The 26,694-nt window shown below is 44.1% G+C and overlaps 3 protein-coding genes across 4 annotated transcripts in view; 2 read left to right on the top strand and 1 right to left on the bottom strand.

The window, feature by feature from the left end:
- The window catches only part of LOC127914401 (uncharacterized), a 143,172-nt gene extending 125,596 nt beyond the window's left edge, over positions 1–17,576 (top strand). The window contains exon 2 of the mRNA XM_052490253.1: positions 17,514–17,576. The gene's annotated coding sequence lies outside the window, so the exon portion shown is untranslated. The remainder of the gene's footprint in view (positions 1–17,513) is intronic.
- Positions 1–26,694, bottom strand: part of LOC118365743 (zinc finger protein ZFP2-like) — a 426,011-nt gene that overhangs the window by 339,076 nt on the left and 60,241 nt on the right. The window lies entirely within an intron of this gene.
- LOC127914384 (zinc finger CCHC domain-containing protein 3-like) lies at positions 1,394–26,109 on the top strand. The gene is made up of 3 exons (XM_052490169.1): positions 1,394–2,020; positions 21,649–25,595; positions 25,874–26,109. The coding sequence occupies exons 2-3, from the start codon at positions 24,584–24,586 to the stop codon at positions 26,107–26,109; spliced, it is 1,248 nt and encodes a 415-aa protein (XP_052346129.1). The 5' UTR covers positions 1,394–2,020; positions 21,649–24,583.

Below are 26,694 nucleotides of genomic sequence, written 5' to 3'. Positions count from 1 at the left end.
GGAAGGACTGCCCGTTCCATGATCTCGCCATCACGGTTGACAACTCCATTGTGTCCTCCTCCCAGAGCGCTAAGAACCTTGGCGTGATCCTGGACAACACCCTGTCGTTCTCAACTAACATCAAGGCGGTGGCCCGTTCCTGTAGGTTCATGCTCTACAACATCCGTAGAGTACGACCCTGCCTCACACAGGAAGCGGCGCAGGTCCTAATCCAGGCACTTGTCATCTCCCGTCTGGATTACTGCAACTCGCTGTTGGCTGGGCTCCCTGCCTGTGCCATTAAACCCCTACAATTCATCCAGAACGCCGCAGCCCGTCTGGTGTTCAACCTTCCCAAGTTCTCTCACGTCACCCCGCTCCTCCGCTCTCTCCACTGGCTTCCAGTTGAAGCTTGCATCCGCTACAAGACCATGGTGCTTGCCTACGGAGCTGTGAGGGGAACGGCACCTCAGTACCTCCAGGCTCTGATCAGGCCCTACACCCAAACAAGGGCACTGCGTTCATCCACCTCTGGCCTGCTCGCCTCCCTACCACTGAGGAAGTACAGTTCCCGCTCAGCCCAGTCAAAACTGTTCGCTGCTCTGGCCCCCAATGGTGGAACAAACTCCCTCACGACGCCAGGACAGCGGAGTCAATCACCACCTTCCGGAGACACCTGAAACCCCACCTCTTTAAGGAATACCTAGGATAGGATAAAGTAATCCTTCTCACCCCCCCCCCTTAAAAGATTTAGATGCACTATTGTAAAGTGGCTGTTCCACTGGATGTCATAAGGTGAATGCACCAATTTGTAAGTCGCTCTGGATAAGAGCGTCTGCTAAATTACTTAAATGTAAATGTAAATCAATCTACACACAATACCCAATAATGATATCACAATAACCCATAATGACATCACAATACCCCATAATGTCAAAGCAAAAACAGGCAAATAAATGAAAACATTTGATTTTCTTTCAAAAACAAGGACATTTCTAATTGATTCCAAACTTTTGAATGGTAGTGTACATGATGTCTTGTTACACCATGTAGGAGCAGTATAGACCTACTCTGTGCATTATATACATCTACATGATGTATTGTTACACAGTATACACAGGAGCAGTATAGATCTAGTCTGTTCATTATGTACATCTACATGATGTATTGTTACACCATGTAGGAGCAGTATAGACCTACAGTAGCTGGCTACTTACTTAGATTTAGTATGAGTTAATAAAACTGCCTTAAATGTGCTATAGTAAACATTTTTATTCTCACTAATCAATCAACACTTTCCTGTCTTTGTATGTCTCAATATAATAGTATTATTTAATTAAATCCATTTAAAATAATCTTTGTCTGAAAATAAAATGTGATCCTCACCTGCGTTTCCCCTCCAGTCAGCAGACGGTGATGTGCGTCTTTCAGGCGACGCTTGCCAGCGTGACGTATAATCTAGTGGACGGTTCTTCATAAACATCTCGTCAACCACCTCAGCTTGCTAGCCAACTTAGCCGAAAGATTCATGCTATTTATACGCTTTCGGTGTATATTAGCTATTGTGTTTTCGACACACTTAGGTCGTATCTACTTGTTAACCTATTTAATTTTACGTTATTTTGTATTAGTCAGCTATAGTAGCTGGCTGGTTAAATTAGTACTAGCCTAGTCGCTAATGATTGCTAGCTAACACCCCCGACCATGAGCTCCCTAAACTACTCTCCTCCTGTTAAAGAAGAGGTGGTCTGCTGGTCGGAGAAAGAAGCTCTGGCGCTGAACATTGTCGTGAAATAGGAGGAGGAAGAAGAGGATATCACAGTAAAAATAGAAGTAGATGGTGAGGCTGTTACAGTGAAAGAAGAAGAGAAAGACGTTTCAGTGAAATAAGAGGAAGATGCGTTCAGAGTGAAAGAGGAGGATGTTACAGTAAAAGAAGAGGAGGATGAGAAAGAGGAGGGTGCGGTTTTTGGAGTGACGGAGGAGGAGATGACTGTCACATTGGAGGAAGGAGAGGAGGTTGGAGATCTAGTTAACACTTGTAAGTACCGTCTCTCCAGTCGTTTAGCCAATATGCAGTAAAGGGGTTCTACACTTTAACGTTGTTCTGTAGGAATGGCTGAAACTACACTGTAACGTGTAGAACATCAAGAGTGGACCATCAACAAAACGTTAACAATTGATCAAATGCATCCAATGGCAATGCCTGAAATACTGTAGTCCTCAATATCTCCTATTAGATTAGCCCAATATGTACTCTTAAAGGTGCAATCAGCAGTTGTTACATCCATTTTTGGACTTGTACATGAATGATATGTACCCATTGTTTCTTTAAGAATTCACTTATAAATGCCTCATGAGCCTATGAGCTTAGTTGTACCCCATCAGAACGCAAAATATGAGCTGTTTATGTTACGCCCCTGAAAACAGGGGAGAAATAATCACGAGAGTGATACGGTGTTGTATTCAAGTCAACATTTAGTTCAATCATTTCACAAAAGTAACACATTACATAACAGAAAACCCATTATACAAATAACACAGCAAAATATCTTATTAACAACACGCATGTTCATTCACAATCGACATAAAATGGCAGCTACTCTCAGTACGACGCTATCCTTCACTTCAACCGAGCAGGGCTAATATTACTCTCTTCAAACTTAACTCTAACTTCCTCAAGACGTTACTAAAACACACCTTAAACACTCTTGACATGTTCGCTAGTTATAAGATTTAAATTACTATTTTTATCATCAATAAAGTACCTGAAAACAGGGGAGAAATAATCACGAGAGTGATACGGTGTTGTATTCTCAAGTCAACATTTAGTTCAATGAGAAAAGACCGCGAATTTCCCCAGGAATATGCGTGGAGACCAGAGCAATCGATCTCCGGCTCATAGATTAAGAGCATTTCGTAGATCACAGATTAACACTTTTAGGCACCACAAAATAAAGTAATCAATATAACGTTTACACATTACTCTCACAATTCGTACCCTTTGACAGATTTGAACTTTAACACAATTATATGAATGTTATCAATCTCTATCAACTAATACTGAATGCATCTTTTTAACCTTAGATGTTTTAAGATCCTCACATACTATGAACTTACTAATACTTTTCAATGTATAACAGGCTATGAATATGTCCTTTAACCTGTCACACTCTCCCGACAAAATAAATGTTGTCCCAACATTACCAACATTGTCTTCTTCAACAGTTCGTATGCACTGGACCTAGAAAATCCTCTTCTGTAAGGTAGTACTTGAGCAGAAGTCACGGGTCACAGTTCAAATATAACTAACAAGTTATATTCACAGTCCATATCTGTTGACCAGCTATATAACATAAGCAGTATTTTCTCATACTATTGATCAACAGTCCATCAATTTGAATGATCTATATGCATAGTCTGTAAATTGTCTCTTTTGACAGTCTGTGAAATCTGACAGTAGTCCATGGTCAAACATGTCAACTCTGTAGCCTCATGTTTGCTGAAGCCCATACATGTAAGGTGGCTGAAAGTAACATTGCTGTAGTGATGGCAGCCATGGAACCAGTCCTGGTGCAGAGTAGACAGGGAACAACTGTGGCTGTGGCTGTATACTGTAGCAGGAAGGGATACCAAGCTGATCATAGGTGATACGTCTTGGAGGGTGTCTCTCTCTTTGTGGCAGCTGGTAGGCTGGTTCCTCAGGTTCAGAAGCATCAGTATATGAAGGAAAGGCACTTGGTGGACGATCATCAGGCAAATTTTCAGCAGGCAGGTCTTTAACTGTTGTTGTCTCCTCCAGCCGCTTTTCAACAAGAGGCTGTGCTGGTAGCGTATCAGGCACTGCAACTGTCTGTTTCACTGTTGAGGGCCTGTGTTCCCACTGTCTCGCTGGTTCAGCATTCCTCTCCTCAGGTACTGTAGGAGATGTGGGAACCTGTAGCGGCTCATGATGAAGGTCATATTCATCCCCACTATCTTCATCAGAATCTAGAGTCTGTGATGCAGGCTGGTGTCTCCTCGTTTTCTGACTTTTGTCCACTTTGGTCATTTCTGGTTGTGTCTCAAAAGGTAAGTGGTCACAGGACATGAGCAGATTTCTGTGCAGGACCCTGGAGCGTCCCCTACCCTTTTCTGGTCTCAATTCATAAATCGGCAGGTCTGAACCCATTTGTCTCACCACTGTGTGAATTTTATCTTCCCAATAGTTACGGAGTTTTCCTGGTCCTCCTCTTGGTGTCAGGTTTTTAATCAGAACTCGCTCGCCAGGCTGTAGCACTGAACTCCTAACTTTAGTGTCATAGTACTTCTTACTTCTTTCAGCGGCTTTCTGAGCATTTTCATTTGCAATGGCGTATGCTTCTTCCATCCCTCGTTTCCAGTTCTCCACGTATTCTCGCTGGTTACTGGAACCTGCCTCTGTGCACAATCCAAAGAGCATATCAACTGGAAGCCTGGGTGATCTCCCAAACATAAGATAAAATGGTGAATAGCCAGTCACTTCGCAACGGGTGCAGTTATAGGCATAAACCAGTTTGTTCAGAGACTCCTTCCAATTTGACTTTTGTGTCTCGGTTAGTGTCTTTAACATTTGCAACAATGTTCTGTTCATGCGTTCCGCTTGACCGTTTCCCATCGGGTGATAGGGTGTTGTCCTGGACCCCGCCATGCCACTGAGTTTCTTTAACTGATGGAACAACTGATTTTCAAATTCTCCCCTTGGTCATGGTGGATGCGGGACGGGAACCCAAACTTCAGGGCAAAATCATTGAAGATGAGATTTGCAGCAGTTTTACCTGACTTTGATGTGGTGGCGTAGGCTTGAGTGAAACGTGTAAAATGATCAACAATCACGAGGATGTACTCATATCCCCCTTTGCATCTGTCGAGATGAAGGAAGTCTATACATACCAGTTCAAATGGCTGTGTTGTCATAATGTTTGTCAGTGGAGCTCTTGTTGCATGGGCTGGCTTTTTCTGCTTGACACAGCTACACCTTTTAGTCACATAGTGCTCGATGTCAGATTGCATATATGGCCAGAAGAAGCGGTCACGTACTAGTGATACAGTGCGGTCAGTACCTTGGTGTCCCATGTTATTGTGCAACTCTTCCATCACTTTACCTTTGTACTGCTCTGGTAGAACTAACTGCTTGCGGGCTGTAGTGATTCTGTACAAAATGCCATCACTGTCTATTGTCAATTTGTCCCATTCTCTGAATAGGCATTTTGTCTTTGGACTGAATTTCTTTTGCTCTTTAACTGGCGGTTTGGAACCCGACAGTTTGAAATTGAGCACAGGACGGATGACTGGATCAGATTCTTGTGCTTCTCTAATCCCATCTTTTGGGATCGAGCTGGTTGTTGCAGTGGTTGTCTCACCTTCAGCTGATACTGACATAGATGCAGCTGAAAATGACCAAGGTACAACAGCCTCTTTCTGTACCTCAACTGCTTGTATCGTGGCGGCGATGGTGTCTGGTGGAAGCTCCTCAGAACATTCTCTCATCAGTGACTCTACATCCAGTGGCATCCTTGACAAAGCATCTGCATCACCGTTCTCTCTGCCTGGCCTGTACTTTATTGTAAAGTGGAAATCAGCCAAGTCTGCAACCCACCTGGAAGTGGTTGCGTTCAGTTTTGCAGTAGACAGAATGTAGCAGAGCGGGTTGTTATCGCTGTATACAGTGAAGGTGGGAGCATAGTACAAATAGTCATGGAACTTATCAGTGATTGCCCATTTTAGAGCTAGAAATTCTAGCTTGCTCGAGTGGTAGTGATAGTTCTTCTCAGCTGCTGTTAAAGTTCGAGAGCCATAAGCAATGACCCTAAGCTTCCCCTCTTGCTTTTGATAAAGAACTGCTCCCAAGCCTTGGTGTGACGCATCAGTGTGTACAACAAATGGCTGAGTGAAATCAGGGAAACCTAAAACTGGTGGGTGAAGCAAACACTCAATCAGCTGTTCAAGTGCCTGTTGATGCTGGTCAGTCCACAGGATTGGCTTGTTTGAGGGCACCACATGACTTACTTTCTTTGTTTTTGTTTTCCGTGGGTGGTCAGGTAATTTCTCTGAATCTGCTTTCAGGAGGTCATACAGGCAGCTGGCACTCCTAGAAAAGTATTTGATGTACTGTCTGTAGTACGTGAGTAAACCAAGCATTTTTCTGAGCTGGCCCACAGTCTCTGGTCTGATTTCTTTCAATGCTCTTACTGCTTCAAAATCGGCTGGGTCAACTCGGCTGCCCTCTGCAGACACTATTCTGCCCAAATAACGGACCTGGGGTTTAAAGAGATCACACTTACTTGGTTTGAGTTTAATGCCATACTCTCTGAGACGCTGCAAAACTTTTTGCACATCATTCACATGGCTGTTGAATGTTTTACTGAAGACTAGCGTGTCGTCCAGATAAGGAATGCAGATGTTATCCCGGAGCCCTTCCAAACACTCCTCCATACACCGCTGAAAAGCTGCAGGAGTGTTCATGAGGCCGAATGGCATACGTATCCACTCATAGAGTCCCCACGGTGTCACAAATGCTGTCAGTGGTCTGCTTTCTTCAGAGATGAACCCCTGGTGATACGCTTTCCCCTGATCTAAGAGGGAGAACCAGGAATTACCACCTAAATTGTCCATGATGTCTTTGACCCGAGGGATGGGCTGGCGGTCGGGATGTGTCTTTCTGTTCAGATCTCTGTAATCTATACACAACCGGAGGGTCCCGCCCTTCTTACGAACGCACACTACAGGTGAGGAATATGAAGAGTTTGACTTCCTAACCCAGCCCTGGACTATGAGGTCATAAATGTAACCCTTCATCTCCTGATACAGTGGCCTGGGCACTGACATGTATGTGCGCTTTACTGGTTCAGAGTCCTTTAGAGAAATAGTCATTTTCAATCGTTCAATGCAGCCAATGTCATTGTCTGATCTGGAGAAGGAGTGACACTCTTCTCTAAGCATTTGCCTAACAACCTCTCTCTGTTCTTCGGTTAGGTGAGTTAAATCTACTGGTGGATCCCACTGTTCAGTAGCAGTACATGGGGTTCGAACGCTGGTGTGATTCACTGTGGCTGAGGTGACAGTTTTTTCAAAGACTTGGGCAGGTAACACAGTCATAATGGTTTGTACTGTACCGATTATTGTGCGTCCTAGCAGGGCAATGTCGTGGTCAGTGGGGTTAGAGACATCAAGCAGGATAACTGGAAAAACACCTTTACTGACTCTGACTAGTGTGTCAAAGAACTCAAGGTCATCTGGCCACTGCGGGTTCAGGTCTGGCTGGAAAAGCATTGTCATGTCATCTTTGAAAGGCTGGGAAGCTACACGGCACTCAATCTGAATGCTACTGTGTTTTGGTACAGCAACCTTCTCTTTCTTGGTTTTCACTGCGTATTCATCTGTCTGTTCTGCGCTAACAGCCTGTATAAAAGCTCTCACCTTGTTTCTTTTGAGGCTTGGGAAAGCTGTTTTTACTGTACTGTATCGTTTAGTCTTTTCGGTCATTGTCAGGATGTGCTCGATAACATTGAAACCTATGATGGGATGAGATAGGTGACAGCCTTTCATTACCAGCACTGGGATGATCAGTTCCTTTGTTTGGTCAATTTCAGAGGCTAGACGAAAAGTTGTTTCAATCCATCCCAGGTACGGCATTTCAGTCCCATTTGCTGCAGTCAACCTTAGATCATCAGGTGAGTCCAGGATTTCTGAAACATCTCTCAGCCTTGCGTTTGGGAGAGATTCCTCTTTCCATCGTTCATCAATGACCGATACCTGAGATCCTGTGTCCCATAGAGCTTGGAGGTGGTGGCGATTCAGGTGACACTCAATAAGGCACTGTCTGCCGACTAGCGAGGTGACCTTACGGGGGTGGCAACCTTGAGCTAGGGATGGTAAGGAGTGGGCATTTTTCTCTGTGCAGGAAAACCTTTCACTGGTAGAGTCAATTTTCAGGTGAGTGCATTTTTTCTTATGTTTAGTCCAATGTTGGTTTTGACATACTTTGGAACAGTACAGTGTCTCTTTACATGATGAACATTGTTTCAGGTTCTCAAATGACTCTTCTCTGGCACAATTTGCACATTTCTGGGACTTTTTGGTAGCTACGGTTAACACTCGTCCCTCAGCGGTAACCCGTTTCCGTTTAAAGGGGCCTCCCTTGATGGTCTGGCTCCCCGGATTTTACATCCAGCTTGAAAATGTTCTCCACTCCCACATCGGAAGCAGTGTGTGCAGCGTGCATCTGTTCTGGCCTGCTGGCAGACAAAACACCTCCTTGGAGCTTGAGCAGAGTGGTTGGTATACCGGTTAGGTGCATATTGATGCTGTGCAGGGTCAAGTGCTTGGGACCGACTGTAGTTGCTGTAATACTGCTGCTGGGAAACAGGTGGCTGGGGGTCCCTATCTGGCCTCCTAACTGGGGGTGGGGCATAGGCACAAGGCTGTGACTGAAACATAGGCTGCTGTAATGTCTCCTTAATCTGAGCAATCTCTGCACTGAGACCTTTTAGAGAAGCTACACCTGTCTTAAGTTCAGCTAACTCTGTTAACAGTTCTGCGGGTATCGTAGCTTTGGCTTCCTTCACAGGACACTTTGCAGATGGCATATCCTCTAACTGGACTACACTTACAGTTGTAGCAGGCTGTGGGGCATTAAACCGCTTTTTGTTTCGTCTTTCTCTCTCATTAGCACAAGCAATGTTAAGCTTCTCTAGCAAAACCTCATCTGATGTTTCGCTCTCTAGCAGGAGAGGCTGCATGTCTATCCTGATACTGTCACTCTGGAGACCCGTAAGGACTGTGTGTAAACACATGCTCTGGACTAGAGCAGGGTCATACTTAAGCCCTGATTCTGACTCCTGGGATGCAAACATTACTTTTTGCCTCAAATCTAAAACGCACATCAGGAAGCTTTGAGGGGTCTCCTTGCTATGCTGTGCTTCTGAAGCTAGCTGTTTGTAAAGCTCTGTTGCACTCTTCTCTTGGAAGTGGGAACGCAGGATACATCTAAGTGTGGGAAGAGTTAGCTGGGGTTTACCTTCCAAGTAGCTGCGTAGCTGTGAGCCTGGAGAAATAGCCCTGACTACTGCGTCTACTATTTCTACCTCAGGATATCCTCTGTTAAGTCCATTTTCAATCTGATGGGCAAGGCTGGAAAAAATCAGTTTTTCTTTTTGGCCCGGTTCACCTATCTGACCAGAAATGTTAAACTCTTTGCGCCAGTATGAGCTGGGCTGTGCATTGGGTGAGAGCGGCACGCTCCCCTGAAGATTGGCATGGTGTTGGGGCTGACGCAGAGAATCACTGACTTTGGCTGCAGTAATCTGCTCAGTTCCCGCCCCTTGTTGTGGGGTTACAGTTCTCAGTTCCTCTATTCTGTGATGTGTTCCGGCTGGTTCAATATCATGGTCAACTTGCCCTGTTTTGTTATCTCTGCCACTGATCATCTCTGTCATTTCGTCTCTAAGTAGCAACAATTCCGACATGCCGCCATCTTCTAACTCTGTGACTTCCTCTCTCTCAAGGAACATCATAATGCGAGTCATTAATGCTATGCGGGATTTGTCTTTAACATCTCTTCTCTGTTCGCCTGATATTTCAAGGAAATCACATATCTCTAGTAATTTGTCTTTAGTCAGGGTGTGTAATTCTCCTACTACCTCTTCCTGTAGTTCTTCCAAGGCGCTTGTCATGTTGACAGAACAGGAGGAACTTTTACTGTGCAGGAGTTGACTCTGAATTAGATGGTCCTTACTGTCTCTGATGGTCGATCAATGGCATCAGTTGACACGTACTTAACCACTAACTTCCAACTTCCCCCAAACAGCAACACTTTCCTCACTGCAGCCTGCCTGAGTTGTTATGTGGAGATTTTGCTGGCTCGGAATTCAGCGACCAGGGTGTGGAAACTGGACATCTGAGCAGCTATCTCAGCGGAGCCTCCAAAAATGTTACGCCCCTGAAAACAGGGGAGAAATAATCACGAGAGTGATACAGTGTTTTATTCTCAAGTCAACATTTAGTTCAATCATTTCACAAAAGTAACACATTACATAACAGAAAACCCATTATACAAATAACACAGCAAAATATATTATTAACAACACGCATGTTCATTCACAATCGACATAAAATGGCAGCTACTCTCAGTACGACGCAATCCTTCACTTCAACCGAGCAGGGCTAATATTACTCTCTTCAAACTTAACTCTAACTTCCTCAAGACGTTACTAAAACACACCTTAAACACTCTTGACATGTTCGCTAGTTATAACATTTAAATTACTATTTTTATCATCAATAAAGTACCTGAAAACAGGGGAGAAATAATCACGAGAGTGATACGGTGTTGTATTCTCAAGTCAACATTTAGTTCAATGAGAAAAGACCGCGAATTTCCCCAGGAATATGCGTGGAGACCAGAGCAATCGATCTCCGGCTCATAGATTAAGAGCATTTCGTAGATCACAGATTAACACTTTTAGGCACCACAAAATAAAGTAATCAATATAACGTTTACACATTACTCTCACAATTCGTACCCTTTGACAGATTTGAACTTTAACACAATTATATGAATGTTATCAATCTCTATCAACTAATACTGAATGCATCTTTTTAACCTTAGATGTTTTAAGATCCTCACATACTATGAACTTACTAATACTTTTCAATGTATAACAGGCTATGAATATGTCCTTTAACCTGTCACATTTATTTTACTCCAATCTTTGCCCCTAAATGTAAACACTGTATATCCTCAAAACATGGTTAAAACTATAATGTTGATATCATGGATGGTTGCATTTCTCCATCACCATCCCTCAGCTTTTTACCGAAATGGGCAGGGAGTACGCTTTGTTATTGTTTCTACTGCTGATTGCTGCCCCCGTTACTCCTCAATGTCCAAGGACGGTATGTTATTTTCAGACTGGCTCTGGCAGCTAAAATAGTCAAATATTCCATCTAAATGTGAATCCATTCTCAATTGCGATACATTTCTAGAAACATAAATCGCTGTACTTTCATATCAATTCAGAATAATTTCACTCAATACTTAAATATTATATCAAAATAATTTCACAAAGTCGTTTCCGGACTAGTCTCCCAGTCCCTGCTGCTGAAAAACATCCCCACGGCATGATGCTGCCACCACCATGCATCACCTTAGGGATGGTGCCAGGTTTCCTCCAGACATGACTCTTGGCATTCAGGATAAGGAGTTCAATCTTGGTTTCATCAAGCCAGAGAATCTTGTTTCTCATGGTCTTAGAGTCTTAAGGTGCCTTTTATCAAACTCCAAGCAGGCTGTCATGTGCTTTATACTAAGGAGTGGCTTCTCTCTGGCGACTCTACCTTAAACGTCTGATTGGTGGAGTGCTGCAGAGATGGTTGTCCTTCTGGATGGTTCTCCCATCTCCACAGAGGAACTCTGGAGCTCTGTCAGAGTGACCATCAGGTTTTTTTTCACTTCCCTGACCAAGGCCCTTCTCCCCCAATTGCTCAGTTTGGCCGGTTGACCAGCTCTAGGAAGAGTATTCCATTTATGAATTATGGAGGCCACTGTGTTCTTGGGGACCTTCAATGCTGCAGAATAATTTTTGGTACCCATCCCCAGATCTGTGCCTCGGAGCTCTACGGACAATTCCTTTGACCTCATGGCTTGGTGTTTGCTCTGACATGCACTGTCAACTCTGGGACCTTATATAGACAGGTGTGTGCCTTCCAAATCATATCCAATCAATTGAATTTACCACAGGTGGACTCTGAACAAGTTGTAGATACATCTCAAGGATGATTAATGGAAACAAGATGCACCTGAAAGCAATTTTGAGTCTCATAGCGAAGGGTGTGAATACTTATGTAAATAAGGTATTTCTGTTTATTATCTGTTGTTATTATGGGCTATTGATGACACCCCTCTGAAACAAGATAATCATCAGAAAAAAACCTCTTCCTTAGCCTACTCCTCCCGCTGCTGTTTGCCTTCGTAAATTCTGATGTTATGCTCCTAAAGTTTCTGGTAATAGGCTACACCACCAGTCGTTATGCTCCTATAGTTTCTGGTAATCGACTACATCAGCAGTCGTTATGCTCCTATAGTTTCTGGTAGTAGGCTACACCAGCAGTCGTTATGCTCCTATAGTTTCTGGTAATAGGCTACACCAGCAGTCATTGGGCTCCTATAGTTCCTGGTAATAGGCTACACCAGCAGTCGTTATGCTCCTATAGTTTCTGGCTACACCAGCAGTCAGCAACCCTTTCCATTTGGTGCCAAGTTATCTGACCATTTCTACTGATCTGGTGCCAGTTGTGATTTTCATATTCACATTTTATTGGAACAGTTTCATTTAATTTATAATAATAGTAATAATTATTATTATAGTCTTTATCTCAACATCATTCTCTGTGGTTAATCTACATTCTATTTAAATTAAAATTATAAAGATTTTTTTTATTGCCGTTGCTAAAAAAATAATAACCTACATAAAGCTAAAAAATGCTAACATTGCAGCCTGCATGTATAAAATATCCTGATAAATAAATATCATAAATCTCATTGGCTACACATGGCCTGTCTGCAACGAAATGGAAACATTGAATCAACCATCAACCGGGTCGGCCCAAAACTCGAGATGGCAAGCTTGCAACATTGTATAAACTATTCTGGGCCCTCATTTCCACTGGATCAGCGCATTACGTTTTTCTCTTTCCCTGTGGTTATCGAAAGGGCGCGAGCTGGAAATATTTTTCAAATACTTTGAGGAACTATTCTCATTTGCAATTGATTTGGATTAGACTTTGTTCATTTGCTGTTTGAGGTGATTAAAGCATTACCTTGAGAAGCTCCAGAACTCATTAGTGGTGGTGCGTTAAGACAATCAGAAATACTATCAGACATCCCCAAATGGGCACATTTATAGGCCTACATTTGCGCTCAAGCCAGGTAGACTAGTCCTACTACTATATGCGTAATTGGGTGTGTGTCCTTACTCAACATTGACAGGAGTGTTTCAAACAAAATACAATTAATAAATTGACAAATCTTGCAAAGTAAGGTCTGGGTGGTCTGCCAGGGGCCGTTTAATTTAGTATCCGTTTAGGTCGGCATGGGGAATGATTGTATTTTCCCATAGTATGTTTTACCGAAGTTGACCGACTGAAAGGGAGTGTAAACTTTCACTGGATTCGTGCTAAACTTTGAACATTGAGATATTAAAGACATGATAGATCAGACGCAGAGTATATAAAGGAGTGAGATCTTTAGAAAGACAGAGGGACTGTGGAATGTACTGGGTGGACGGGAGGAGATCACAGGATTGCTATAAGGGAAGTGGATGGGCTTCTATGGATTAGGCAAAGGAGGGGTTGAGGTCAGGTCAGATCCCCTGAAGGGAGCAATAAGGGTTTAGTATCATGTTACCCTCTTCTTGTCGAACCAGAAAATGTAAGGATTGGAGAGAAGGAGGAGTGTCCAAAGTGGGGTATATATACTTGTGATGGTGAGAAGATGTTATTGTCTGAACTACGGCTGTAACGACCCTTTGGGAAGAATTTAACTTGGTTAAGCTTCTCTAGTGTCAGTTATTCAGAGTTATTTACTCTGAAAATTTTGAACCTAACACTATAATTACTGTTCCCTGAAGGATGGAAATGAGGTGCAAAACCTGTTTGGCCCCACTCCTTCCTGGGTCGTTGAAGAGCGGTATTACATTTAAGGAATAAACCCGAGTCTCACGCTCATCACCTGTAGAAGGCGGGGCTTCCAGTGAGGCGTGAATTTAATAGTATGTTGTACCTAGTTTCCCTCCTTCAGGGAACAGTAGTTATAGTCATAACGTTACGCTTGTCGTATGATGAACTTCAACTTAAATACGGGATCTTGATGTCGGACAGTTTTTTTGTATTCTGAAATGCACTCGAACTACGTATCATTTAGTGGCTCCTTATGTCACGCTGGGAAAACAGTTTTCATGGGCACAGAAATACTAAATAATTTCAGAGTGCTATATCATTGTTTTTTAACTGAGTCATCTTGTAATCCAAGATGGCGTAGCAGTAAGACGTGTTTGTTGTAAATTGTATGTTTTTTCTGTCTTTTTTTGTATATATTGCAATATATTTAAATCTTTTTCCATTTTTAAATTAAATATACTTTCCGGCAACCCACCTCACCCAATGTGATATGGATCTGCAATTTTTTTTAGACCTTATAGCTAGAACCTCCATCAGAAGCTAACCAGCTAATTAGCTACTAGCTATTTAGTCATTGTTAGACACTGCTTGCGGCCTTTACCTTTTTAGCTCAGACACCAGCCACTGTTAGCCTGGATAATACCTGCCAGTCTGCACAGCGCAATGTCAACCATGAGCATATCGGACTGTTTTTTTCCACTACATCACCATATTCCTGCCGTACGCTCTGGACCATTACACCAGATAATCGCTGCTAACGAGTAGCCCAGCCCCTAAACTAGCCTTGAGCCAGGCCCTTCTCCCGGCCTGCTCAGTGGACCCTATGATCACTCGGCTACACAGCTGATGCCTCCCAGACTCTTCACAAAGACGACTAGAAGCCACTACATCACCGAATTCCTGCCGTAAGCTTTGCACCGGAGTGGCTATAGTGGCTAACGCCCTTGTCCCGAAGCTAGCACCAGTTAGCCTCGAAACCAGGTGCATGTCCTGGCTAGCAAACAAAATTACTCCAGCTACAATCCCTCTTTTGCCAATTGGCCTTGACCCTTTGTCAACACCGAGCCCTGCCGATCCATCACGACTGGTCTGCCGACATAATTCCGTCCGATGTGCCCTCAACCGGCCTTTGCAGGACGTCGGTAACGCCCTTGTCCCGAAGCTAATACCAGTTAGCCTCGAGCCAGGCGCATCTCCCAGCTAGCGTAGTAATGACTACCTAACGGCTTCCCTGGTTCATATATTCCTGTTCACTAGACCCTATGATCACTTGGCTACATAGCTGATGCCTGCTGGACTGTTCATTCTTCACGGGTCTCCATTTTTGTTTAATTTGTTTATCTGTTGGCCACAGCCTCAAACTCAGGCCCTGTGTGTAGTTAACTGACCCTTTCTGCCCATTCATTGCCATTTTACATGTTGTCTTACCTGTTGTTGTCTTAGCTAGCTCTCCCAATCATCACCTGTGATTGCTTTATACCTCGCTTTATATCTCTCTAATGTCAATATGCTTTGTATACTGTTGTTTAGGGTAGTTATCATTGTTTTATTTTACTGCGGAGCCCCTAGTCTCACTCAACGGTCCAGCATCCAAGATGGCATAGCAGTCAGACGTCCTTTGTTCTCGTCTTGTCGTGTCCCGTATGTATACACTGCTCAAAAAAAATTAAGGGAACACTGAAACAACACAATGTAACTCCAAGTCAATCACACTTCTGTGAAATCAAACTGTCCACTTAGGAAGCAACACTGATTGACAATACATTTACATTACATTTAAGTCATTTAGCAGACGCTCTTATCCAGAGCATTTCACATGCTGTTGTGCAAATGGAATAGATAACAGGTGGAAATTATAGGCAATTAGCAAGACACCCCCAATAAAGGAGTGGTTCTGCAGTGTAGTGTCCAGAGCATGGAGGCGCTACCAGGAGACAGGCCAGTACATCAGGAGACGTGGAGGAGGCCGTAGGAGGGCAACAACCCAGCAGCAGGACCGCTACCTCCACCTTTGTGCAAGCAGGAGCAGGAGGAGCACTGCCAGAGCCCTGCAAAATGACCTCCAGCAGGCCACAAATGTAAATGTGTCTGCTCAAACGGTCAGAAACAGACTCCATGAGGGTGGTATGAGGGCCTGACGTCCACAGGTGGGGGTTGTGCTTACAGCCCAACACCGTGCAGGACGTTTGGCATTTTCCAGAGAACACACCAAGATTGGCCACTGGTGCCCTGTGCTCTTCACAGATGAAAGCAGGTTCACACTGAGCACATGTGACAAAAGTTTGGAGATGCCATGGAGAACGTTCTGCTGCCTGCAACATCCCCCAGCATGACCGGTTTGGCGGTGGGTCAGTCATGGTGTGGGGTGACATTTCTTTTGGGGGCCGCACAGCCCTCCACCAACGCCACGTTGCAACACAGACTGTCCAGGAGTTGGCGGATGCTTTAGTCCAGGTCTGGGAGGAGATCCGTCAGGAGACCATCCGCCACCTCATCAGGAGCATGCCCAGGCATTGTAGGGAGGTCACACACACTACTGAGCCTTATTTTGACTTGTTTTAAGGACATTAAATCAAAGTTGGATTAGTGTGGTTTTCCACTTTAATTTTGAGTGTGACTCCAAATCCAGACGTCCATGGGTTGATAAATTTGATTTCCATTGATAATTTTTGTGTGATTTTGTTGTCAGCACATTCAACTATGTAAAGAAAAAAGTATTTAATAAGAATTTTTCATTCAGATCTAGGATGTGTTATTTTAGTGTTTTCTTTATTTTTTAGAGCAGTGTATATCTTTACACATTTCTTCTTTTTATATATATTTTTTTTCAAAAACTCAACTTCAAAACACTCTCCTGCAACCTGTCTCACCAATTTTAAAAAAAGTATTATTTACCTCAAATCTGGTCTCTATAACTATATTTGTTTTTTTTGCCAATTGGATTGATGCCCTCTACCACACGGAACCCCACTAATCCTACCGACGGAAACACACAAGGTGGCTAAAAACAGACCTCCATCCTATGCTAGCTTGCTATCGATGGCCCGGCTAGCTGTCTGAATCGTGACCCCAACCAACCTCACTACTCACTAGACCCTTTTGATCACTCGACTAAGCATGCCTCTCCTTAATGTCAGTATGCATTGTCCATTGTTGTTCTGGTTAGTGTTTATTGGCTTATTCCACTGCAGAGCGGTGGCCCGTTCCTGTAGGTTCATGCTCTACAACATCCGCAGAGTACGACCCTGCCTCACACAGGAAGCGGCGCAGGTCCTAATCCAGGCACTTGTCATCTCCCGTCTGGATTACTGCCATTCGCTGTTGGCTGGGCTCCCTGCCTGTGCCATTAAACCCCTACAACTCATCCAGAATGCCGCAGCCCGTCCGGTGTTCAACCTTCCCAAGTTCTCTCACGTCACCCCGCTCCTCCGCTCTCTCCACTGGCTTCCAGTTGAAGCTCGCATCCGCTACAAAACCATGGTGCTTGCCTACGGAGCTGTGAGGGGAACGGCACCTCAGTACCTCCAGGCTCTGATCAGGCCCTACACCCAAACAAGGGCACTGCGTTCATCCACCTCTGGCCTGCTCGCCTCCCTACCACTGAGGAAGTACAGTTCCCGCTCAGCCCAGTCAAAACTGTTCGCTGCTCTGGCCCCCAATGGTGGAACAAACTCCCCACGACGCCAGGACAGCGGAGTCAATCACCACCTTCCGGAGACACCTGAAACCCCACCTCTTTAAGGAATACCTAGGATAGGATAAAGTAATCCTTCTCACCCCCCCCCTTAAAAGATTTAGATGCACTATTGTAAAGTGGCTGTTCCACTGGATGTCATAAGGTGAATGCACCAATTTGTAAGTCGCTCTGGATAAGAGCGTCTGCTAAATTACTTAAATGTAATGTAAATGTAGAGCCTCTTGCCCTGCTCACTATACCTTATCCTACCTTTCAGTTCCACCACGCACACATGTGATGACATCTCCTGGTTTCAATGATGTTTCTAGAGACAATATCTCTCTCATCATCACTCAATACCTAGGTTTACCTCCACTGTATTCACATCCTGCCATACCTTTGTATGTACATTATACGGGGAGGCAGAGTAGCCTCTGTAGTGGTTAGAGTGTTGGACTAGTGACCGGAAGGTTGCGAGTTCAAACCCCCGAGCTGACAAGGTACAAATCTGTCATTCTGCCCCTGGCCATCATTGAAAATAAGAATGTGTTCTTAACTGACTTGCCTGGTTAAATAAAGGTAATAATTTTTTTTTTTAAATACCTTGAAGCTATTTTATTGCCCCCAGAAACCTCCTTTTACTCTCTGTTCCAGACGTTCTAGACGACCAATTCTCATAGCTTTTAGCCGTACCCTTATCCTACTCATCCTCTTTCCCTCTGGTGATGTAGAGGTGAATCCAGGCCCTGCAGTGCCTAGCTCCACTCCTATTCCCCAGGCACACTCTTTTGATGAATTCTGTAACCGTAATAGCATTGGTTTCATGCATGTTAACATTAGAAGCCTCCTCCCTAAGTCACTGCTTTAGCACTCTCTGCCAACCTGGATGTTCTAGCTGTGTCTGAATCCTGGCTTGGGAAGACCACCAAAAATTCTGAAATTTTCATCCCTAACTACAACATTGTCAGACAAGATAGAACGGCCGAAGTGGGCGGTGTTGCAATCTACTGCAAAGATAGCCTGCAGAGTTCTGTCCTACTATCCAGGTCTGAATCCAAACAATTTGAACTTCTACTTTTAAAAATCTACCTCTCTAAAAACAAGTCTCTCACTGTTGCCGCCTGCTTTAGACCACCCTCTGTCCCCAGCTGTGCTCTGGACACCATATGTGAACTGATTTCCCCCATCTATCTTCAGAGCTCGTGCTGCTAGGTGACATAAACTGGAACATGCTTGACACCCCAGCCATCCTACAATCTAAGCTTGATGCCCTCAATCTCACACAAATGATCAATGAACCTACCAGGTACCACCCCAAAGCCGTTAACACGGGAACCCTCATAGATATCATCCTAACCAACTTGCACTCTAAATACACCTCTGCTGTTTTCAACCAAGATCTCGGCGATCACTGCCTCATTGCCTGCATCTGTAATGGGTCAGCGGTCAAACGACCTTCACCCATCACTGTCAAACGCTCCGTGAAACACTTTAGCGAGCAGGCCTTTCTCATTGACCTGGCTGGGGTATCCTGGAAGGATATTGATCTCATCCCGTCAGTAGAGGATGCCTGGTTATTTTTTTTAAATGCCTTCCTCACCATCTTAAAAAAGCATGCCCCATTCAAGATATGGCCCTTGGTTCTCTCCAGACCTGACTGCCCTTAACTAACACAAAAACATCCTATGGCGTTCTGCATTAGCACCGTGACATGCAACTTTTCAGGGAAGCTAGAAAACAATTATACACAGGCAGTTAGAAAAGCCAATGCTAGCTTTTTCAAGCAGAAATTTGCTTCCTACAACACAAACTCAAAAAAGTTCCGGGACACTGTAAAGTCCATGGAGAATAAGAACACCTCCTCCCAGCTGCCCACTGCACTGAAGATAGGAAACACTGTCACCACTGATAAATCCACGATAATCGAGAATTTCAAGAAGCATTTCTCTACGGCTGGCCATGCTTTCCTCCTGGCTACCCCAACCCCGGCCACAGCTCCCCACCCCCCGAAGCTACTTGCCCAAGCCTCCCAGCTTTTACTTCACCCAAATCCAGATAGCTGCTGTTCTGAATGAGCTGCAAAACCTGGACCCGTACAAATCAGCTGGGCTAGACAATCTGGACCCTCTCTTTCTAAAATTATCCGCCACCATTGTTGCAACCCCTATTACTAGTCTGTTCAACCTCTCTTTCATATCGTCCAAGATTCCTAAAGATTGGAAAGCTTCCGTGGTCATCCCCCTTGTCAAAGAGGGTGACACTCTAGACCCAAACTGTTACAGACCTATATCCACCCTGTCCTGCCTTTCTAAAGTCTGGGATTCTAAATGATCACTGACCATTTAGAATCCCACCGTACCTTCTACGCTGTGCAATCCGGTTTCCGAGCTGGTCACGGGTGCACCAGGTACTAAACGATATCATAACCGCCACTGTGCAGCCGTCTTCATCGACCTGGCCTGTTGTCCGGACCTCTGGCAGTCTCCATGGGGTACCACAGGGTTCAATTCTCGGGCCGACTCTCTTCTCTGAATATGTCAACGATGTCGCTCTTGCTGCGGGTGATTCCTTGATCCACCTCTACGCAGATGACACCATTCTGTATACATCTGGCCCTTCTTTGGGTTGTGTTAACAACCCTCGAAACGAGCTTCAATGCCATACAACATTCCTTCTGTGGCCTCCAACTGCTCTTAAATACTAGTAAAACTAAATGCATGCGCTTCAACCGATCGTTGCCCGCACCCGCCCGCCCGACAAGCATCACTACTCTGGACGGTTCTGACTTAGAATATGTGGACAACTACAAATACCTAGGTGTCTGGTTAGACTGTAAACTCTCCTTCCAGACTCACATTAAACATCTCTAATCCAAAATGAAATCTAGAATTAGCTTCCTATTTAGAAACAAAGCCTCCTTCACTCACGCTGCCAAACATACCTTTTTAAAACTGAATATCCTACTAATCCTTGACTTACCAATGCCCCATATACCACCCACCACTGAAACCTGTATGCTCTCGTCGGCTGGCTCTCGCTACATATCCGTCACCAAACCCACTGGCTCCAGGTCATCTATAAGTCTTTGCTAGGTAAAGCTCCGTCTTAACTCAGCTCACTGGTCACCATAGCAACGCCCACCCATAGCACGCGCTCTAGGAGGTATATCTCACTGGTCATCCCCAAAACCAACACCTCTTTGGCCGCCTTTCCTTCCAGTTATCTGGAGACTTATCTCCCTCACTAACTTTAAGCATCAGCTATCTGAGCAGCTTACCAATCGCTGCAGCTGTACACAGCCCATCTGTAAATAGCCCATCCAACTAGCTACCTCATCACCATTTTTTTATTGACTTTTTTTGCTCTTTTGCACACCAGTATTTCTACTTGCACATCATCATCTGCACATCTATCACACAGTGTTAATTTGCTAAATTGTAATTACTTCGCTACTATGGCCTATTTATTGCCATGCCTCCTTACTCCACTTGCACACACTGGATATAGATTTTTCTATTGTGTTATGGATTGTACATTTGTTTATCCCACGTGTAACTCTGTTGTTTTTGTCACACTGCTTTGCTTTATCTTGCCCAGGTCGCAGTTGTAAATGAGAACTTGTTCTCAACTTTCCTACCTGGTTAAATAAAGGTGAAACTTTTTTTTTTAAATTTAAAATAAATGAAAAAAAAAATCAGAACTGTCATAACACCCAAATGGATATTGTCATTAAGGACATTCAGCAGGACATTCAAACCATCCGTAGAATTATAATCCAAAGTAGTGTGAAATGCAGTCATAAGCTTCCTGGAAATGGAGGTTTACTCCCCTGAGTTTTCCCCCATTCACATTCAGAATACATTGTGAAAAACTGAAATCTTTTCTCACCATTTTTGTTCCAGGCAGATATACTACATCAATAACTAGCGGTTTCCTGATTAGCAGGGAGGTGTTTCTGCAAACAAATTGTGTGCGCAATGCCCTCATGCCGCAATTTTATTAAACACAGAAAGGGGCCCATATTGGAGACCAAAAGTCGTTGGGCACACTGCTTAGAGTTTCAACAACATGAATAACTTATTTCTAGCCTACAATCATCGATTTTACTACTAAGGTGAAAACAAGACAAAATATGACTATTGTTGCTCATTTTAAGACAATTCTCAAAAATGTTTAACATTCTTTACAGATGTCAATTGTTTTACAACATCATGGCTATGCTGTTGGCATCACCTTTTACAGTGGATTTCCACTGTTGTGGGCCTTTAACCATCTGTCTGACTTTGTTGTTCACACAGGAGAGAGACGGGACTATTGTGGATCCTCTGGGGAGCCTCAACAACATCATGATGCTGACGAGGCAGAGAAGAGTCTCTCCAGATCAGAACACCTCAACAAACACCTGCAGAGATCCACAGGGAATAAATCTCATTCCTGCTCTGACTATGGGAAGAGATTCACCTCCTCATCAGAGAATACACACAAGGGAGAAATGTTTTAGCTGTCCTCAATGTGGGATGAGTTTTACTCGGTCATCCAGCCTGATATCACACCAGAGAACGCACACAGGAAAGAAATCTTATATCTGTGCTCAATGTGGGAAGCGTTTTGATCTAGTGTTCTGACAGTGCACCAGAGAATACACACAGGAGAGAAATCCTATAGCTGTACTCAATGTGAGAAGAGTTTTACTCGGTCATCCAGCCTGATATCACACCAGGGAATTCACACAGGAGAGATATCTTATATCTGTGATCAATGTGGGCAGCTGAATGTACACCAGAGAACACACACAGGAGAGAAATATGATATCTGTTATCAATGTGGGAACAGTTTTGGTAGATCTGGGCAGCTGACTGTACACCAGAGAACACACACAGGAGAGAAATCTTATAGCTGTGATCAATGTGGGAAGAGTTTTGGTCGAGCTGGGCAGCTGACTTTTCACCAGAGAACACACACAGGAGAGAAATCTCATAGCTGTGCCCAGAGATAATCTGATAAAAGATCTCTGATCACATATTAGAAAATACATACATGAAGGAGAAATTAATGTCACAATGTAGAATGTTTTAACATTGTAGAAGGAGTATTTTAATGACGTCACATTGTAGAACCATAAATGGTTGTCCCCTTTTTTCTATTGATTTCAACATGATATGGATATCCAGGCTCCGAATTGAATGTATTATTTATGAAATTCAACAAAAAGTGTTTAACAAAAAAAGAGTTGCGTTACACTTACCACGTTGGTGACCCACTTGAATCAAAATGCAACACTTCAAAACGTAGCGAGCTGTTTTCTACAAATTGTCCTCTAACCAGTGATGTGCACATTATTCCCAGATTCTGTGTGGTTTTTGAGCCGTTAGTTTTAACAGGACATGCAATCTCATCTCCCCCTTTTTTCGTGCAATTGATTTCAACTTGATATCGATAAGTGATGACAAATAAGTGTTGTGTTCCTTTGTTTAGTGACCCCTACATTTAAATGCATCACTCCAACATGTAGCTGAATGTCTTCTGCAGGTTGTCCTCTAACCAGTGAGGTAAAAGATATCTCTCATTTCCATGTGTTTTGTTTAGTTATGTTAGTTTCAACAGCACATAATCCTGATTTTCCCCACTAATTGATATCAGTGATTTATTGCTACTTGTCAAAACAAGTGTTTCTGATTCTTGTGCAGTTTATAAGGAGCTTGTTTAAAAAATACAAGTAATATGATTATTGTGGCAGGTGTTTGTGTATATGGGACGGCAGGGTAGCGTAGTGGTTAGAGCATTGGGCTAGTAACCGAAAGGTTGCAAGTTCAAATCCCCGAGCTGACTTGGTACAAATCTGTCATTCTCCCCCTGAACAAGGCAGTTAACCCACTGTTCCTAGGCTGTCAATAATAATTTGTTCTTAACTAACTTGCCTAGTTACATAAATAATATGTTTATGTTTTCAATTTATCACAAACTGTTTCTGCATATTGGTTATTGATTTGGACACGTTAAAACTGTTTTGACATTGGGACCATCCCACCGAGCAAAATGTCATGAGACAGAAAACTTTGGCCGACGTCCAAAATACGTCCAGTTTTGGTTGAAAATACGTATTTTTCAGGTTGATTCAACTACTTGAAAACAACTTGATTTAAATGTCTATGAACAATTTTGCTAACAATCCTACAAAATTCCAGTATTTCTTTACAACATTCAAATGCTATTGTCTTTATTCCACGACTGAAGAAGCATGACTCAAATCACCGACTCATATTTCAAACATTCAGCCTGACAAAATATGCATGTTTTATTATTCCATGCCTCACCATGAAGTGAATTATTGACACAAATGTCATTGAAAAGTAGACTATGCATGACCTCCAATATTCATTCGGTTGTAGTTGAAAATATGTATTTTCGGGTCATTTTTTAAATTATTTAAAACAATGTAATTTCAACGTACTTTCAGTAGCCGAGTGGTTAGAGCGTAACCGAAAGGTTGCTGGATCGAATCCCCGAGCTGACAAAAGGTAAAAATATGTTGTTCAGCTCCTGAATAGGGCAGTTAGTCCACTGTTCCTAGGCTGTCATTGTAGATAAGAATTTGTTCTTAACGGACTTGCCAAGTTAAATAAAAAGTGGACTAGAGTTCTTGAAGCTAGTGAGTTTCCTGATTCTATAAAGAAAAATGTGAAAAAATAATACTATTGTATATTATTATTTAGAAGTACGTGTTTTTAATTGTTGACAGCCAGTAGACACCATGTTTATATTAGTGAAGGTGAAGCATTGTAGTTGATTATAATGTGAAATGGAAGTTGTTTTCTGTTGGTTAGCAAACTTGTCCAACAAAAATATAGTATATATTTGTTGTCTAAAGGGGAAAGTGTTACAGGCGTTGGTTTTTCCATTTGTTTTGAGGTTGGACTTTAGCACGTAGGAAAGGGGGATACCTAGTCAGTTGTATAACTGAATGCATTCAACTGAAATGTGTCTTCAGTGCACTGATTGGTGTCACCTCGTTAGTCAGTATGTGTTACACCTGTGCTGGCTTGTCCATCTCGTTAGTGGGAAGGTGTTTCACATGAGCTGGTCCAGGTTCTATTTAAGAGTGTCTGGCCCAGTGCTCCATTTGTCTTGATAGATGTGGAGAGTCAACACCTTTAGTTTGCTCCACCGTTTCCTATTAAAGATGTTTTTCATTTCAGGTTGAAGCTTCTTTCTGAAGAGAGCTTATTTTTTAAAATGAATCAATACAAGCAAACAAGATCGTTTCCGGGGATTGGTATGGCAAATACCTTACGATTTGCCTGGACTGAAAAGGAGATGGAGCCGTGGAGTAGAGAGACATTTGGAAGGACCATTTTGATGGGATGCCTCAGGATAGAGGTGAAGGAAGTGCTCTGCCTTCAAGGGAACCCGAATGAGAAGGCTTTCGATGTGACGTTTCACAAAGAACAAAAACATGACGAAGTAATGAAGATGGCAAAGGAAGCGGAGAAAAAGGGACCCCTGTGCCATTATGCGGTGACCAGCCTGGCAAAGAACAACTTCAGGGTGGTCACCGTAACCATGTACAATCCGCACGTGAAGGACGAAGAAGTGAGGGCCTTTCTGGGGAGGTACATGGACAATGTCTCTTCAGCGAGGTACCTCAGGGACTCCCTGGGTTTCTGGAATGGGAAGAGAGGCTTCCAGGCGTTACTCAGGGAGTCCCCGAAGAGTGTGGATGGCTACCTCCATCCTCCGGCGATGTTCTCCCTGGGGGCTGACAGGGGAACACTCTACTATGCACGTCAGCCCCCGTTCTGCAGGCGTTGTATGGCCTATGGCCATATCCTGGCCACGAGCAGCGCCAAGAGGTGTCGGTTTTGTGGGTCGGAAGAGCACGAGGCCAGGGAGTGTGACGAGCCCAAGGCTTGCCACGGGTGTGGCTCAAGAGCACACCTGTGGCGTGATTGCCCGTCTCGTCACAGGTCATACGCGTCTGCAGCTGGGGGAGGAGCGGGGGATGGGGGGAGGAAAGAGAGGACGCATGCGGATTGTACGGATGGCACAGGGGAAAGGACGGAGAAGGACGAAGAAGGGAAGAAGGAAGAGGCGAAAAGAAAGAGGAGTGAAGATGGAAAGAAGGAAAAAGAAGGAGAGAAGAAAAAGAAGGCGGAAGAACAGGAAGGAGCGGAGAAGAGGGAGAGTGGGACAGTGGTGCGAGAAGGAGTGGAAGAGGGAGTGGTGACAGTGACGGGGACGGAGGGAGGTGTGGAGATGGGAGGAGGGGGGGGGAGGGGGAGATGGGGGAAAGGAGTGGGGGGACAGCCTGCCAGGCTTCCTTGAGGTTGAAATTAGGGATTTGGTGGAGGATTTAGCGGGGATGGGACGTTGTGTCTCCCCGCTACCTCCTTCACCAAAGAAGAAAGGGATGAAGAGGTGGGAGCTTGGCAGGTTGTGAGAGGGAGGGGGTGTGAGGAGGGGGCTAAGAGAGTGGTGGGGGGGGTAATTTGTCCTCCCGGTTTGCCTCAGCCCCTTGCATTTTAGTGGATGACTCCAGTGAGGGGTCGGTGGGCTGTTTGCTAGAGGGATCCCAACTCCTGTTTGAGGAGATGGGGTCCCCTACATGCAGCCCCGAGGCAAACGGGGAGGGGGGGGTGGTGGGTGGGGAGGGAGGACCCAACACACTGCCTGGGTCATGGGTTGGGATGGAGGACGGGGGGGCGTCAGGAGATGAGAGGACGTCCCCGCCGGTGGAGATGGACCAGGGGAGCATCGGGTGAGTCTCCTGTTTTTTTTTTGGTTTTTGGGGGTTTTATTTGTTGTTAATAATTAAATGAATAGTTCGGTTTCTTTTTTTAGTCTAAATGTTAGGGGGTTAAGGAATAATGTTAAAAGGAGGGCGGTTTTTTGTTATTTAGAGGGTGTGGGGTTTGATTTCTGTTTTTTACAGGAGGTTCACCTGAGGGATGGTGGGGATGTGTGTAGATTTAAGAGGGAGTGGGATAAGGGGGAATCTTTTTGGGGCATAGGAGGGGTGCACTCAACAGGAGTAGGGATTTTGTGTGGGCATAGAGAGGTTAAAATAGAGAACACTTTTGTAATAATGCAGGGTAGAGTTTTGGGGATAGATGTTAAGTTTAGAGAAGCTAGATATAGGTTAATTGGGGTGTATGGGCCACAGGTTGGCGGCAGACAGGAGGGAGATGGCGGACTGTCTGGCGCCCCTGTGTGTTACAAACAGGCACTTGGTGATAGGAGGAGACTTTAATATAGATTTAGGGGTAGGCGGTGATAGCAGTGCAGGTGCCATCTCTGGGCTAATGGCTTGCCATGGTCTGGTTGATGGTGGCCTGCACACTACTCCG

Source organism: Oncorhynchus keta, chromosome 32 (genome assembly GCF_023373465.1).
Source record: "Oncorhynchus keta strain PuntledgeMale-10-30-2019 chromosome 32, Oket_V2, whole genome shotgun sequence".
NCBI classification, from domain to species: domain Eukaryota; kingdom Metazoa; phylum Chordata; class Actinopteri; order Salmoniformes; family Salmonidae; genus Oncorhynchus; species Oncorhynchus keta.
This window is presented reverse-complemented; position numbering and strand designations above follow the sequence as displayed.